Genomic DNA, 16,647 nt, shown 5'->3' on the forward strand with positions numbered 1-16,647 from the left:
AAAAAAGACAAGGTAATGAATAGCTTATTCTGAAATAATTTAGGAAAAAGAAGGTTATTTGTACTCTTCTTGCCACTTTTTGGTATTGAGTTATTTTTAAGTTTAATGTAAATTTTAAAAAGGAGTTAGAGTGATGAGTGTGGATACAGAAGCAACAAGGAGAGAGATGGGACAGTACTGAGCTTTTGGGGAGTCTTCAGGAGGCTGATGTAACCAGAGGGGGTGGTGTGTGGTGGGATATGGTCACTATAAGACTCGAAAGGTCTCATGGAGGCCTTGGTTACCTCGCCAGAATCCTACTCTTCTCCTCTCCTTGAATTTTAGCGTCATGGATACCGACTTATATGATGAGTTTGGGAATTACATCGGACCAGAGCTTGATTCTGACGAAGATGATGATGAATTGGGCAGAGAGACCAAAGATCTTGATGAGGTAAAGCAAACTTTTCATCTCTCTTTTTAAAAAAAGCAATGGAGTACTGAGTTCTCTGTTCACATAATACTAATACTCTGCATACATCTCTTAACATTGTCTTTTTTATAGCGTGGCTTATTGGGGTCTTATACTGCCCCCTCAAAAGCTCAGCTACTAAGGCTCCAGAAGGGAATGTGTGGTTTCATTGAGGAGGTGGTTTTGTAACCTGAACTCCGGTTCATCTGATAGTATCTTTTCCATTTGTCTGAAGTGTCTTTTAGCAATTATGAATAATTCCAACTTAGAAAAGATATTCAGTTATTCCAAATGCAGCTGCATCAGGCGCTTCCTCACAAGGTCTGCTTTTTATTTTTATTTATTTATTTATTTTTTGAGTTGGAGTCTCACTCTGTCATCTAGACTGGAGTGCAGTGGCCTCTCCCGGCCACCACAGCCTCGACCTGCTGGCCTTCGTGATCCTTCCGCCTCAGCCATCCAAGTAGCTGGAACTACAGGCGTGCACTACCACACCTGGCTAATTTTTGATTTATTGTAGAGATGAGGTCTCGCCAAGTTGCCCAGGTGGGTCTCGAACCCGCGGGCTCAGGAGTCCACTCACCTCAGCCTCCCAAAGATCAGGATTACAGGCTGAGCCACTGAGCCTGGCTTATTTTTTATTTTTTACATTTATTTATTTATTATAAAGATGTGGGGTACAATTCAGGGTTAGTATACAAACACTGCTCATGCAGGTACCCTTTTTGATGAGGTATGCCCCCCCACTCCCCTAGCAGTTTCCCTCAACTGCCAGTCCCACCCCCCCAAGCTCAGCTTTTTAAATGGCTAGGTACAGTGGCTCACACCTGTAATCCCAGCCCTTTGAGAAGCCAAGATGGAGGAATGCTTGAGCCCAGGAGTTTAAGACCAGCTTAGGCAATATAGTGAGACCTCGTCTCTACAAAAAAATCAAAAAATTAGCTAGGCATGGTGACGCACATCTGTAGTCCCAGTTAATTGGGAGGCTGAGGTGGAAGGATCGCTTGAACCCAGGAGGTCGAGGCTGCAGTGAGCCAAGATCGTGCCAGTACACTCCAACCTGGGCAACAGAGTGAGACCTCAACTCAAAAAAAAAAAAAAGATGCATGACCACAACAGAAGAGAAATAGAAAAGGAAGGAGCAGATTCCTGTGACTCCACTTCAGGAAGATGAAGTTCAGGATGGTCTGAGGCTTGCAAGAGACCCCAGAGGTGGCTTTTGTGCTCTAGCATTGTTGAGAACAAGGTGAATAAGAAGTGACTGGACCCACTGCTTGGTGGTGGATTAGCGATGCTTAGTGATAGAAATGTGGTATTAACAAGACAGCAGAACAAAAGTTCCGGCTGCCATCTATCTTTTTCATCAGAAAATATCCTTCAAGCTAGAAAAAATTAGAGTAAATGTTGGAAAAAGGAGACAGATGCCATGGAGGTGAGGCGAAAGAGCAGCTTGTAGTTGCATAGGAGTCTCCAGGCCCAGATGGGGTATGTCCTGGCTGGGGCGGAGGGAACCTTGTGGAGATAAGCTGAGAGCCACTGTGGTCATCTTGAAGAAATGTGGGGAGTGGCTGTGGTGCCAAAAAAGTAGATCAGGTAACTCATCCCAGTTTTCAAAGATGAAGTAAAGACACTGCATTCCAAGCCGGGCCCGGTGGCTCAGCCTGTAATCCCGTTCCTTGGGAGGCTGAGGTGAGTGGATTACCTGCGCCCGCAGGTTCGAGACCCGCCTGGACAACTTGGCGAGACCTCATCTCTACAATAAATCAAAAAATTAGCCAGGTGGTGGTAGCGCGCGCCTGTAGTTCCAGCTACTTGGAAGGCTGAGGTGGAAGAATAGCCGGAGCCCAGCAGGTCGAGGCTGCAGTGGCCGCTCTCTAGTCTGGGAGACACAGTGAGACTCCAACTCAAAAAAAAAAAAAAAAAGACACTGCATTTCAGAAACCACAGATGAGTAAGTATGATATACGTCCATGGTGAAATTATGGATGGAATTTTAAAGCAGATGACTGCTGAACACTTAGGAAGCTAGTATGAGTTTTATAAAAAACAGCTAGGTGTGGTGGCTCACACCTGTAGTCCCAGCACTGTGGGAGGCTAAGGTGGGGGAATCACTTGAGCCCAGGAGTTCGAGACCAGCCTGGGCAATGTAGTGAGCCCTTGTCTGTATAAAAATAAAATGAAAATTTAGCCAGATGTGGTGGAAAGTGCCTGTATTTCCAGCTATTTGGGAAGGTGAGGCAGGAGGATCACTTTAGCCCAAGAGGTTGAAGCTATGGTGAGCCAGGATCTTGCCACTGTACTCCATCCTGGGCAACAGAGTGACACCCTGTCTCAAAATAATAATAACAATAATACGTTTCTCTTGATAGTGTTTCTAGGTTGAGCAATAGGTCAGGAGGATACTGCAGACATGGTGTATCTTGACTTGGACATGACACCTGAAGTCTTCTATTGATGCCTTATCACCTGGTTTTCTTTTTTTCTTTTTATAAATTTGGTTTTAGGCCAGGAGCAGTGGCTCATACCTGTAATCATAGCACTTTGGGTGGCTAAGGCAGGAGAACTGCTTAAGGCCAGGAATTCAAGACTAGCCTGGGCAACATAGTGAGACCTGGTCTCTTAAAAAAATAGAAATTATTGGCTCACACCTATAATCCCAGCACTTTGGGAGGCCAAGGCCAAAGGATTGCCTGAGTCCACGAATTCGAGACCAGGCTGGGCAACTTGGCAAGACCTCATCTCTACAATAAATCAAGAAAAATTAGCCGGTCATAATGCTGCACACCTATAGTTGTAGCTACTTGGAAGGCTGAGGTGGAAGGATCACCTGAGCCCAGCAGTTTGAGGCTACAGTGGCCATGAGCATGCAACTGCACTCCAGCCTGGGCAACAACTCTGACTCAAAAAAAATAAAATAAAATAAAAATTAGGTGTAGTGGTATGCGCCTGTATTCTCAGCTACTTAGGAGGCTGAGGCAGGAGGATCACTTAAGCCCAGGAGTTTGAGATTACAGTGAGCTATGATCACGCCACTGCACTCTAGCCAGAGTGACAGAGTGAGATCCTAGCTCTTTAAAAAAAAAAAAAAAAAGGAATGTTTTACTTATGTAAGTCGACATACATTCTCTTTCAAACCATATAGATACAAAAGTCTTCCTTCATCCTCCATTCATTTCGCTTCCCCTCCCAAGTTAACCTAACTCATGATGTCCTTGTGAAAAGGACATGGGCTGGTTCCTAATACAATTAGGGGAGGTCACAGCTGATTAAACAGTGGGACTCACAGAGTGTTGATTAATGGGTCACCAAAGTTCTGTGACATGCCAGAGCTCTAGGCATCTGTCCTTAGCCCTGTCCTTTTCAACCTTTTTATCAGGGACTTGAGTGAAGATAGAGGACAGAAGTTTAATTTGCACATGACAGAAAACTAATATATTGGATAACAAAATCTAAATTCAGAGTGGCTCCAGCAAACCTGAATTCTGGGCTAAAAACCCAATCATTCCTTCATTATGTGTTTATGGAGCATTTACAGAAGGGGGAATTACAGAGGGGGAATCATGGCCTAGAGAACACAAGGTGCAACCCCTGCCTGCTTACTAAGGGCGATGAAGTGCAAGTGTTTATCACGTGAAGCAAGGAAGAGCTATTAGCTTAGTGCCACAGTCCTGTATATAAGGAGGAGGCATTCCTGGACGGATGACAAGAAAGGTAGGAAGTGACATTTGAAGTGGACCTGAGGAATGGACAGGCATCTATCAAGATGGAAGGCCGATGGTTAGTGGTTGTCTTGGAGGGAGGGGCCTGGAATTGAGAGGTGATGGCTCAAGGGTGAAGAGTTTCTTTTGGGGGTGATGAAAATGACCTAAAATTGGCCGGGCATGGTGACTCATGCCTGTAATCCCAGCACTTTGGGAGGCAGAGATGAGAGGATCGCCTGAGCCCATGGGTTCGAGACCAGCCTGGGCAACTCTGCAAGACCTTGTCTCTACAATAAACCAAAAAATTAGCCAGGTGTGGTGGCGCACACCTGTAGTTCTAGCTACTTGGGAGACTGAGGCAGAAGGATCGCCAGAGCCTAGCAGGTCGAGGCTGTGATGGCCATGAACGTGCCCCTGTACTTCAGCCTGGGCAACAGAGTGAGACTCCAACTCAAAAAAAAAAAAAAGATATCTAAAATTGATTGTAGTGGTGGTTGCACAATTCTGTGACTATAATCAAAATCATTGACTTGTGGACTTAAAATGGGTGGCTTGCATGGAATGTGAATTAAATCTCAGCAAAGCTACCAGCCAAACAATACAAAAAAAGAAGCATGGTGAGGTGCCGTGTGAACATTTTCACCTCAGTACAGACAGGGCCGATCATACGCTTTGGTTTCTGCTCCTCAGTTGCACTGCTGCTCAAGGCTCTGCTCTTTTTTTTTGTTTTGAGTTGGAGTTGCACTCTGTGGCCCAGGCTGGAATGCAGTGGCATGCCCACTGCAGCCTCGACCTGCTGGGTTCCGGTGATCCTTCCTCCTTAGCCTTCCAAGTAGCTGGAACTACAGGCACGCTCCACCATGCCTGACTAATTTTTTTTATTTATTGTAGAGACAAGGTCTCTCCAAGGTGCCCAGGCTGGTCTCAAACCCCTGGACTCAGGCAATCCTCTTGCCTCGGCCTCCCAAAGTGCTGGAATGACAGGCTTGAGCCATCACTCCCAGCTGAGGCTCTGCTCTTGTGTAATTAATTTGTTAATTCCCGTTTATGTCTTTCCCCTACCTGCCACCAATGTAATTGTTCTGATTTACATGTTTCTTTTTGTTTGTGTTAGTTGCAAAATGCATATAGTTGACTTGAGAGCGTATGTTTGAAATGTAAGTGGTATTATGCTGTCTATACTGTCTTGTTTCTTTTCCCACTGAGCGTTGTGAGGAGTGGTATGTTTTAGGGTCCATCCTGGGGCCATGTGTCCATCTAGTTTGTGGCAGCTGACTGCTGCTCAGTTCTCCCTGGCGGCATCCCTCTGATGGACACCCAGGCTACCTGCTCCCAGTGGCCCTCACCATAAGTAGACTGCAGAGAACATTCTCAGAGATATCCCTTTATGCATGTGAACATTTCTTGCGGTTATATTCCCAGGAGCAGAGTTGCTGATTGCAGGACCCGATGTATGTACACACATACATGTTTACTAAGCACTGCTGGACTGCCCTTCAGAGTGACTGCACTGATCTATCTTCCTTCCAGCAGAATGCAGGCTCTTGAGGCCTCCTAGTCCATCTGGGATGCATAGATTTGTTTGACTTTTTTTTATTGAGGAATATAACAGTAAAGAGATGGGTAGGATTTTGACAATGGAGACAGGAAGAAAGATGTCCATTCTGGAGAGAAGGAATGCAGCAAGCAGGGCCCCAAGCTTGTGTGAAGGGAACAATTTCTTCTCTAGCTTGCCAGAGCACAGTCCCCAGGGGACAGCTGTGAGTGCAAAGCAGAGGAGGTGGGGTCAGGCAGTGGAAGACCTTGAGTGGAGAAATGAGGATAAGGGGTGACACGACAGAACTAAACAGGCTGTCTAGAGGAACACTAGTGACTAACAGACGAAGGCAGGAATAAAAGGGTGCTCGTTTAGTTTGTTGAGTTTGAGCTGTGGTCAGGATACTTAGGTAGAGATAATTTCAGGCAGTCAGAAATTACTCCACAAAACCCTGCAGTTGGATTCATAGTGATTCAGCCAGGAGGGGTGGGAGAAGCTGGCTTGTTGGCTATTTTGCAGCTGCCACCAGTGGGACACTTGTGGCTGCCAGAAGAGCTGATGGAATGTTCAGCCACTTTAATAGAAGTCGAGTGTAGGAGGGTGGGAGGCAGCCAGGCTCCTGTTGGAGGGGCATACTGGAATTGACGTGACGGAAACAAGCGCCCCTCCCTTCCCCCCACTCCACCTGCCTGCATCTACAGCCGTGGACAGTGCTTGCCCTTCTTTTCTTACAGATGATTTGTTCATGTTTTTAGCTCACTAAACGCAAGATCCTGGCCTGGCGTGGTGGCTCACACCTGTAATCCCAGCACTTTGGGAGGCCAAGGGAGGAGGATCCCTTTGAGACCAGGAATTTGAAACCAATCTGGGCAACATAGCAAGATCTTACCTCTACAAAAAAAGGAGAAAAAATATCTGGGTTTGGTGACACCACCTGAAGTTGTAGCTTCTCAGGAGGCTGAGCCAGAAGGATCGCTTGAGCCCAGGAGTTCAGGGTTACAATGAGCTCAGATCACGCCACTGCACTTCAGCCTGGGCAAAACCTGTCTCTAAAAGAAAAAGGTGCTCCCATCCCTCTCCTTGCCAAGACCTTTGCTGGCAGTTCTCCCCGTCTCCTGCCTGCCAGTGTTCCCTGTCTGCTGGATGACTCCATCCACACACAGATTCACTGTCACTTCATCTTCCAGCCCTCTCTTGGCCCCATGTCTCCCTAGTTCCCTCCCCACCTGCCCTGATTCCCATACAGCACATTTCAGAGACTTGAAATACTTGCTGTCCCCAGAGTCTCTCCGTTCTCTCCAGCCACTTCCATCTTCTGACGCTCCCACTCTGCAGAGACTGCTCTTGTCAGGTCCTCAGTGACCTCTGCCTCACCAAGTCCAGAGGTCACCTCCCAGCCCTCCTCCTGCCTGACCTGCCTGCAGTGTCTGCCCAGCTGAGCATCCTTCTCTTTCGACTGCTCTCCTCCCTTGGCCTCCAGAGAAGCCCGGGTTTCCTCCTGCTGGCTATCCCTTCTCAGGCCGATTCCTTGTCCTCTCCCTGAGCGCCAGTGTCAGCAGGCCCCAGGGCTTGTTCCTTACACCGCTTCTCCTTCTCCACTCATGCCTGGTGATCTCATCCAGCACCTCAGCTCACTTCTCAAGGACTCCCAGGTTTCCACCTCCAATCTGGGTCTTTCTCCTGAAGCTCGGATTTGTATGACCGGCTTTCTACATGGCATGTCTACTTGCTGTCTAGTAGGGAATCTAATGCTTAGCCATCTCACACCTCACGCCCGAGCTTCCCCTGCCTCCACCTGCTCTGCCCACCATCCTTGTCTCAGGAAAGGCAATGTCATTTTTCAGTTGCTCGACTCAGAAACTTGGCCTCTTCTCTCCTTCAATTCATGAGAGAACATTTTTGCCTCTCCTATGGGATAGATGCAGAATTCAGCCTCTCCTCACCACCTTTTCAGCTCCTGCCCAAGCCACCACCACTATTATCTCTTTCCTGAATTACTGCAGTAACCCTTCCTGCCAGCATAGGGACCAGAGTGAGAGTCTGATCACATCCCTCCTCTGCGTAGAACTCCTGATACAGGGTTTCTTAGCCTTAGCACCCTTGACATTTGCAGCTTTGTGGGGAGTTCTGGTTAGCAGTTTCCTTGACCTCTACCCCCTGGATGCTGATGGCACCCTGTCCCCAAGTTGTGGCAACCAGAACTGCCTGCAGACATTGTCTTGTCAGATGTTCCCTGGGGGCAGAATCACCCTCTGCTGAGAACCACTGTCCTAGAGTAAAATTAAAATCAAATTACTTAGAACAATCTAGAAGATCCTGTACACTGCCTCTTCTGTGATCTCAGCTTATTGTTCTCCCATCCTTTGGTCTGTTCTTGCCATGCTGACTTCCTTGGCCTTTGCGTTGACTGTTTCAGCCAACCAGAATGCTTATCCCAGGGCCTCATAAAGCTTACTCCCTCTTTCTTCTGATTTTTGCTGAAATAGCATCACCTCTTTTTTTTCTTTTTTTCACTGCTGTATTACTAACACTTGGAACAGTGCCCAGCACACAGTAAGTGCTCAACGAGTATTTACTAAGTGAATGAATAAACCAGGATGTTTTAGAACATAAAGGGGCGCCTGGTAGCCACTTTAGGTTATTTGAAAAGCTTTTTAGCAGGAGTGGGAGTAGCTTTGTTTAATCTTGCTTATGACCATGGGTTAATTTGTGAGGAGGAAGATTTGAAGTCATTTGATTGTTAAGTGTACCTTTCACTGGCTTTTAGGATGTTCAGTCATATAGCTGGCATCGCAGTCCATTTTTGGACATTTTCATCATCCCAGAAAGAAACTCCACACCCACTCACCCATGCCCTCCCACCCACATCCACCCCTCCTCAGCCAAGGCCCTGTGCTTTCTGTCTCTACAGATGTGCCTGTTCTGAACATTTTCATATAAATGGAGCCATGAAATATGCAACCTTTTGTGTCTGGCTTCTTTCACCGAGCATCATGTTTTGAAGGTTCATCTGTGTTGTCGCATGTCTGTACATGTGGCGTGTACATGAGCGCTGCTTGTTTTTATTGCCGAGTGGTCTGTGGAGTGAATGTGGCTCATCTCGTTGATCCGCTCATCACTCGACTGACTCTTGGGCTGTTTCCACTTTTCAGCTATTAGGAATAATACTGCGGCCCTAAGTTTTGTTTGTCTTGGGAGTGGAGTTGCTGGGTCGTGTGACTCTGTGTTTAACTTTGTGAGGAACTACCAGCTTTCCGCAGCTGCATCATTTTCTCACAAGCAGCATGTGCAGTTCTGATTTCTCCACGTCCTCACCAACACCTGTTATTATCTGTCACAAGGTCATTTTTCTTTTTTCTTTGTTTTTTGTTTGTTTGTTTTGTTTTGTTTTTTGAGTTGGAGTCTCACTCTGTCGCCCAGACTGGAGTGCAGTGGCCGCTCCCGGCCACCGCAGCCTCGACCTGCTGGGCTCCGGCGATCCTTCCGCCTCGGCCTTCCGAGTAGCCAGAATCACAGGCTCGCACTACCACACCTGGCTGATTTTTTGATTTTATTATAGAGATGAGTTCTCGCCTGCCCAGGCGGGTCTTGAACCGGCGGGCTCAGGCAATCCACTCACCTCAGTCTCCCAAGGGCGCGGGATTATAGGCTGAGCCACCGAGCCGACTACGAGGTCATTTTTCAAAAGCAATTCTGTGAATCTAAATGCGAATGTTAAAGGAGTGGACTTGTTCCCAGTGTCTACCTCTAGCTCCTGGCTTCTGCCCTTGGAGAAAGTTGGTTTTTTCCCCTAAAAGGGTGTGTCATGAAGAGCCGTTGGTGTTCTTCAGTTTCCATCCATCTGTGAGTGGTGGCACACACTTAGGAAGGGGCAAATTTGAACCAGGAGGACCGTCCGTGGCCTTGGCTGTCTTCTCTTTGTGAGGGATCTTGCAGGTGTGGAACCTGCCCCGCTGGCGTAGGGCTCAGAAGGAGAAGCTTTCCAGCAGTGAAGTCAGTCTCTCCCTGCTGTGAGAGTCAGTCATCCAGCACAAGGGTGCGCCTCTCCATCCTCTTCCTCTGTTTTCAGATGGATGATGATGACGACGAAGATGACATAGGCGATCATGACGACGATCACCCTGGGATGGAGGTGGTGCTGCATGAGGACAAGAAGTACTACCCGACAGCCGAGGAAGTCTACGGCCCAGAGGTGGAGACCATCGTCCAGGAGGAAGACACCCAACCTCTCACAGGTAGGCCAGGAGAGCTGGGGGGTGAGAGGCGAGAGGTGGAACTGGAACCTGAAACTTTGTCTCATAGCTAAGGGCGAATCTTAAGAGTCTTGTAGACAGTTTGATCAGTTTTCTTTGCTACTTTCAGGTACTGTTTCTGGATCGAGATTCAGGCAGTCCTTTGTTAATGTTCAGTAGGGCTCTTATTACTAAGGAAATAAGAGTATTCACTTATCTAATGTGTGTTGAGGTATGTGAAAACTGATACTAAGTCTTCCCTTTGGTCTTATAATGTTTTTTTCTGTCCAAATAAACCCAGCTGTGTTAACCAGTCTTCACTGTGTTTATTGTCCACTTCTTAATAGTTTTCATTGATCTTCTGGAAGTAATTGCATTTTATAAATGCAAAGAGATATCTTGAACTGACATTGACTTCAACCTGTGTGCATTCTCTCTCCCTCCCTAATGACCACAAAATGAAGTCCACAACTCAAGGTCCTTTACTATCTTGTGCCAAACAACATTTTCCAAACTTTTCAACATATGAGTGATCCTTGAAAATGAAATAAATTGATGTCCATATATCCTACATTCTGAAGGCTTGGTCTGATGGAATAAGGCTCTGTGTTTGTAGGTTTTATGCCTACCTTCCTGTCACTGTTTTTTTTTTCTAGAGCCCATTATTAAGCCAGTGAAAACCAAGAAATTCACTCTGATGGAGCAGACGTTGCCTGCCACAGTGTATGAAATGGAGTAAGTCATAGGGTTTCTCAGCCTCTCTTCAAGAACACTGTTGGTTCCTCTTTTGTGGAGGTAGGAGGTGGTTTGTGGTTGAAGTAGCCAGTGAATTGTGGTAGCAAACATTTCTCTAAAATTCTTTAGCTTACGTGGCTACTGGGGTATTCATGCTCGGTCTTTTTTTTTTGGAGTTGGAGTCTCACTCTGTCACCCAGACTGGAGTGCAGTGGCCGCTCCCGGCCACCAGAGCCTCGACCTGCTGGGCTCCAGCGATCCTTCTGCCTCAGCCTTCCAAGTAGTTGGACCTACAGGCGTGCGCAACCACGCCCGGCTAATTTCTTATTTATTGTAAAGATGAGGTCTCACCAAGTTGCCCAGGTGGGTCTCGAACCCCTGGGCTCAGGCAATCCACTCATCCTGGCCTCCCAAAGCACGGGATTACAGGCTGAGCCACCGAGCCTGGCTCATGCTCGATCTTAACTTCTCTTGGTGATTGTGCAGATCTGAGCTGCTCTCTCCTTCCAGACCTTTGGCTTGGTGTTGGAAGTCAGCCTTTGAGACAGAACTGGGTGCTCTAATGACCGGTGTTGGGTCCACCAGAGCCTGTTTTGACTCCATAGGACTGCTGAGTATTTTGGGACTATATCAGCTTTTTATTGTATCTTATCTTATTTTATTTTTTTGAGTTGGAGTCTCATTCTGTCACCCAGACTAGAGTGCAGTGTCACACTCCCATCCACTGCAGCCTCAACCTGCTGGGCTCTGCCGATCTTTCCACCTCAGTCTTCTAAGTAGCCAGAACACAGGCACATGCTACCACACCCGACTAGTTTTTTTTTTTTTTTTTTGAGTTGGAGTCTCACTCGGTCTCCCAGACTGGAATGCAGTGGCCACTCCCGGCCACCGCAGCCTCGCCTGCTGGGCTTCGGCGATCCTTCCGCTTCAGCCTTCCAAGTAGCCGGAATTACAGGTTATGCGCTACCATGCCCGGCTGATTTTTTTATTTATTGTAGAGATGAGGTCTCGCTGCCCAGGCGGGTCTCGAACCTGCGGGCTCAGGCAATCCACTCACCTCAGCCTCCCAAAGGCGTGGGATTACGGGCTGAGCCACCGAGCCTGGCTAATTTTATTTATTTATTGTAGAGATGAGGTCTCGCCAAGTTGCCCGGGTGGGTCTCAAACCCGCGGGCTCAGGCAATCCACTCGCCTCAGCCTCCCAAAGTGCTGAGATTACAGGCTGAGCCGCTGAGCCTGGCCAGCTTTTTATTTTGAAAAGGAGTGCACAGGCAGGTAGACATATGTGTATAGGATCACTGAGGCTCTTCATACTGCAAACTGTTTTTGAAACCATTTTCACTAGCAAATACACTTGGAAGGCCTTCTTGTATTGAAGTGCTTGTGACTGACTGTTAGATAATAAAACTCTTTTTTGTTTGCTTTTAAAACATGTTAACCTTTTGTATGTCCAAAAGAACAGATTTGCTTTGAAATAGTCAACTCACTGGGCATCATTCAGACTTTTGAAATAACTGTTCAGTTGTCTTCATAACTTGCTCCATATTCCTTTGCATTTTGATTAGTGACTTTTAAAGTCTCCGGTCTTTGAGAACAAACTTGATTTTTTTTTTTTAAGATCCAAAGTCATTCACAGGCTACTTGCCCTGAGTCCTGTGGGTGACAAGCAGGAACAGTGCTAGGGTGATCAGGATGGAAATTGTCTGGGCTCTGCATCATTGGTGAGATGGAGTTTTCATTGAATGCCTTGTTAACTAGCTCCACCAGCAATGTCAAGAGAAGCTCCCAAAGTCGTTTTAAGTCCCCTTGGGATCAGCACAATATAAGTGTAGCCTGAAAAATCGTAAGGGGAATGCTGGTGTATATGTTAGTTCAGGTATTTGGTTTTGTTTTTCATATTTCTTTTTTAATCTCATTATTTGCTGTTGAAACATCCATAATATTTCTTTTTTTTCTTTTTATTTACTTATTTTTTTGAGTTGGAGTCTTTGTCACCCAGGCTGGAATGCAGTGGTATGCTCATGGCCACCACAGCCTCGACCTGCTGGGCTCAGGCGATCCTTCCACCTCAACCTCCTGAGTAACTGGAACCAAAGGCACTCACCACCACACCTGGCTAATTTTTTTTTATTTATTATAGAAGCGAGGTGCCCGAGCTGGTCTTGACCCCTTGGACTCACGCAATCCTCTCGCTTCAGCCTCCCAAAGTGTTGGGATTACAGGCATGAGCCACCACTCCCAGCTTAACTTTTTTTTTTTTTTTGAGTTGGAGTGCAGTGGCACACAGAGCCACCCCAGCGTCGACCTGCTGGGCTCCAGTGATCCTTCCACCTCAGCCTTTCAAGTAGCTGGAACTACAGGCATGCACGATCACACCTGGCTAATTTTTTAATTTATTGTAGAGATGAGGTCTTGCCACATTGCCCAGGCCGGTCTTGAACCTGCAGGCTCAGACAGTCTGCTCTCGGCCCCCCAAATTGCTGGAATTACAGGCTGAGCCACCGAGTCTAACCTTTTTTTTTTGTTGTTTTAACGGGATGGGATTCTCACTATATTGCCCAGGCTGGTCTCAAACTCCTGGGCTCAAGTGATCCTCCCAACTCGGCCCCCTGAATAGCTGGGCCTACACATCTGAGCCACTGTCCCCAGCCCTTCATGGTATTTCACTTACAGCTTGTGGTGCCTTGTGAATAAGTCTGTTTCATTCCCAAAGCCAGAACTGTGTAAAAATAGATTCACACCTGCTGCTTCCTGTTCTCCAGCTGGTCTGAAAGTTGTTCCTGGCCCAAAATACCTGAAACACCTTTGCACCACTCCCCATTTGAAAACTTCTACCAAAATCCCTCCTCTTTTCCTGTCCTTTCCCCTTTTAGTTTCCTGGCAGATCTGATGGATAACTCAGAGCTCATCAGAAATGTGACCTTGTGTGGCCATCTCCATCATGGCAAGGTGAGAGCACTTTTGGCTACATGGAACAGGATTGCTCTTTGTTCCTGCTCATTTGTTGAACCCCAGAGTCCCAGAGATTGAGGTGTGAGGTCACGAGGCTAGACCTCTGGCAGGGGCTGCATGCCTATCAGGAAACCTGCTGTGCAATCCCAGCTCTCCTTGAGCAGCACATGGATCCTGCTCCAAGCCCCGGGCAGGCCTGTGCCTTGTCCACATCTGGAGAGGAGGGAGTTTGAACCTCACTCTGATTTGATAAGTTTTCATTTCCTGGGGGATGCCTGTCCCCGGAAGATTTCATCTTTCATCTAAAAGTAATCCTGTGGCTTCAGTGCCAATCCTTGACTGCCCATAACCCTCCTTACTCTCTTTTCTCTTCTCTTCCCTCAATCACATGGTGTATGAGGAGCTGAGGGAAGGGCCCAGTGAACTTTCTCTGCGGTTGGCAGGTCTTCACCGCCTCTTCCCTTTCAGACGTGTTTTGTAGATTGTTTAATCGAGCAGACCCACCCGGAAATCAGAAAGCGCTATGACCAAGATGTGAGTATATCCCACACTCGGGGCTTGGGAAGAACCATTCCAAGCACGCAGGGGTGTCTCTCCTTCCTCTTTCTTCTCTTTTCCTGCTCTCCGTAAATAATCACACCAGCAAAGTGCAGCCTTATGACTGTAATCTCACTGAGTAGGCTGTGGAAAAGACCTCCGGCTTTCTAAGTAGCCTAGAGAATATTAGCCTGCAGTATTTTGGGGTTATCTGTTCTGCACTTGGGATCCCACTTCTGTTATGCTTTATCCTGACTTTTATAGTTGTCTGTTCTTGCCTGTTGTGGTATTAATAGCCTACTCTATAAATATGCTACAATTGTACCTTGTTTTCATGGTACATTTAAATGCCTGTGAATGATCCCAACTGTGGCTGCAAGTCTCAGTGCAGTAAATGTTCAATCTCTGCCAGACTGATTGTTTTGACACTGTGGCATGAAGGCTGGCTTGAGTCTCCCACTGATACTGTAGGAACTCAGTGCATTTGATATCTTTTAGCTCTCTAACCATAACAAGTCTTCAGGGACCTCCCCCACTCAAAAAAGGCAGAGCCCCACACATAAGTGTGCATTTCCATCTGGGAGGGCGCTGGTCTCATTGTCTGAAACTGCTGTGGGGACACCCTGCTGTCTTCAGCCTGCTCTTTTCCTGAGGCAGACACCCTTGAGCTGGGAAGTGGGAAGGCAGAGGGATGGAGGGCTTGGAGTGGAGAAAACAGGCTGGATCCAGGTGCTGACAACCATTCATGTTTTCCAGCTGTGTTATACTGACATCCTCTTCACAGAGCAAGAGGTAGGTGTGCCTTGGGAAATCACATTGCCATCTATTCCACACCCACCAGTTGTGGTGTTGTAGGGAATGTAGGGGAACCTTTTGATAGCACTTTGTTCCATGCCCCAGCCCTCTCTCTCCTCTTGCACCAGCCATTCCAGGATTATAATTCGAAAAAGAATTGGGTAAGCAAGCTGTAGGGCTGAAGAGAGATCCTCCATCCTTGACTGGGTTTAATTAGGTCAAATAGGACAAATACTTTGGGGCGATGTCTGCATTTATGCTATAAGTTATGCAGAAGTTCAGTGTGATTTTAGAAGTGACATCCCCCTTCAGAAGATGACTCCATCCATCCAAGGAGCTCTTTCTAGGAGTGGCTCCTCTTGGAGAATGGGCTGTTGTGTCTGTGCTTTTCTGTCTTTTCATCTGTATCTTGTTCCCTCCCTTCTGACCCCTTCTCTTCCCCCCATTCTTTATTTCTGTCTCTTTTTTCCTGTATGACTATCTAGAAGAAGGCTCCACTACATAAGGATGGTTAGCTAAAGGAACTTAGAACAGTGCTGGCATGTGACGGGAAACCAGTGAATGCTAGCTGTGATTGTTTTTTAATATAGTTATAGATCTGGCTGGAGTTTTTTTTGTTTGTTTTGGGGTTTTTTTGAGTCAGTGTATCACTCCGTCATCCAGGCTAGAGTGCAGTAGCACAATCATGGCCACCCCAGTGTCAATTGGCTGAGTTCCACCAATCCTTCCGCCTCAGCCTTCCAAGTAGCTGAAACTACAGGCACGCGCTACCACACCTGGTTAACGAGGTCTCACCATGTTCCCCAGGCTGATCTTGAACTCGCAGGCTCAGGCAGTTCTCTCACCTTGGCCTCCCAAAATGCTGGGATTACAGGCTTGAGCCACTACATCTGGTCTGGCTAGAGTTCTTTTTTTTTTTTTTTAAGTGAGAAAGCAGAATTTATTGAGAGGACAGAGAAACTCCCATAGTGGGAGGGGACCCGAAGGAGTTGCCCCTGGAGTTTTAAAAATTACTTATTTTCTGTTATAGCTTGTATAATATTTCTTTATTTAAAAAGGGGGGGGGCCAGGCTCGGTGTCTCAGCCTGTAATTCCAGCACTTTAGGAGGCCGAGGTGAGTGGATTGCCTGAGCCTGCGGGTTCAAGAACAGCTCAGGAAATTTGACAAGACCTCGTCTCTCCAATAAATTTTTAAAAATTAGCCAGGTGTGGTAGTGCACACCTGTAGTTCTGGGCACTTGGAATGCTGAGGTGGAAGGATCACTGGAGCCCAGCAGGTCGACACTGGGGTGGCAATGATGGTGCCACTCTACTCCAGCGGAGTGAGACTCCCAACTCAAAAAAATCCTAAAATGTCCCAGATTGTTACTTTTTACTTAGCTATTATTTAGGTTTCCATTGTATAAGGTGGATAAGATTCTGGAATCTTGGATTCTCTGTTAAAGCTTATATTCCTTTTTATTTCTTTTTATTTATTTTATTTTTTTTTTGAGTTAAAGTCTCACTCTGTCACCCAGGCTGGAGTGCAGTGGCCACTCCTGGCCACTGCAGCCTCGACCTGCTAGGCTCCGGCAATTCTTCCGCCTCAGCCTTCCAAGTAGCTGGAACTATAGGCGTGCGCTACCATGCCTGGCTAATTTTTTTGAGTTTATTGTAGGGATGAGGTCTCGCCAAGTTGCCCAGGTGGGTCTCGAACCCGCAGGCTCA

General features: G+C 47.0%; 1 protein-coding gene across 4 annotated transcripts in view; it reads left to right on the forward strand.

Annotated features, from left to right (window-relative positions):
- EFTUD2 (elongation factor Tu GTP binding domain containing 2) overlaps window positions 1-16,647 on the forward strand; it is a 46,693-nt gene that overhangs the window by 1,811 nt on the left and 28,235 nt on the right. For 2 of the 4 annotated variants that reach the window (XR_002481889.1, XM_008056537.1), the window contains exons 2-7: window positions 325-433; window positions 9,759-9,924; window positions 10,578-10,656; window positions 13,530-13,605; window positions 14,077-14,142; window positions 14,902-14,937. Coding sequence is in view for 3 of the 4 variants with exons in the window: in XM_008056537.1 (XP_008054728.1) it covers window positions 329-433; window positions 9,759-9,924; window positions 10,578-10,656; window positions 13,530-13,605; window positions 14,077-14,142; window positions 14,902-14,937 (528 nt within the window). In the remaining variant the exon portion in view is untranslated. The remainder of the gene's footprint in view (window positions 1-324; window positions 434-9,758; window positions 9,925-10,577; window positions 10,657-13,529; window positions 13,606-14,076; window positions 14,143-14,901; window positions 14,938-16,647) is intronic. The other 2 variants (XM_021711589.1, XM_021711590.1) reach the window with 2 other exon arrangements.

The sequence above is a fragment of the Carlito syrichta genome, unplaced genomic scaffold, assembly GCF_000164805.1.
Source record: "Carlito syrichta isolate Samal-C Ts95f unplaced genomic scaffold, Tarsius_syrichta-2.0.1 Scaffold302391, whole genome shotgun sequence".
NCBI lineage: Eukaryota > Metazoa > Chordata > Mammalia > Primates > Tarsiidae > Carlito > Carlito syrichta.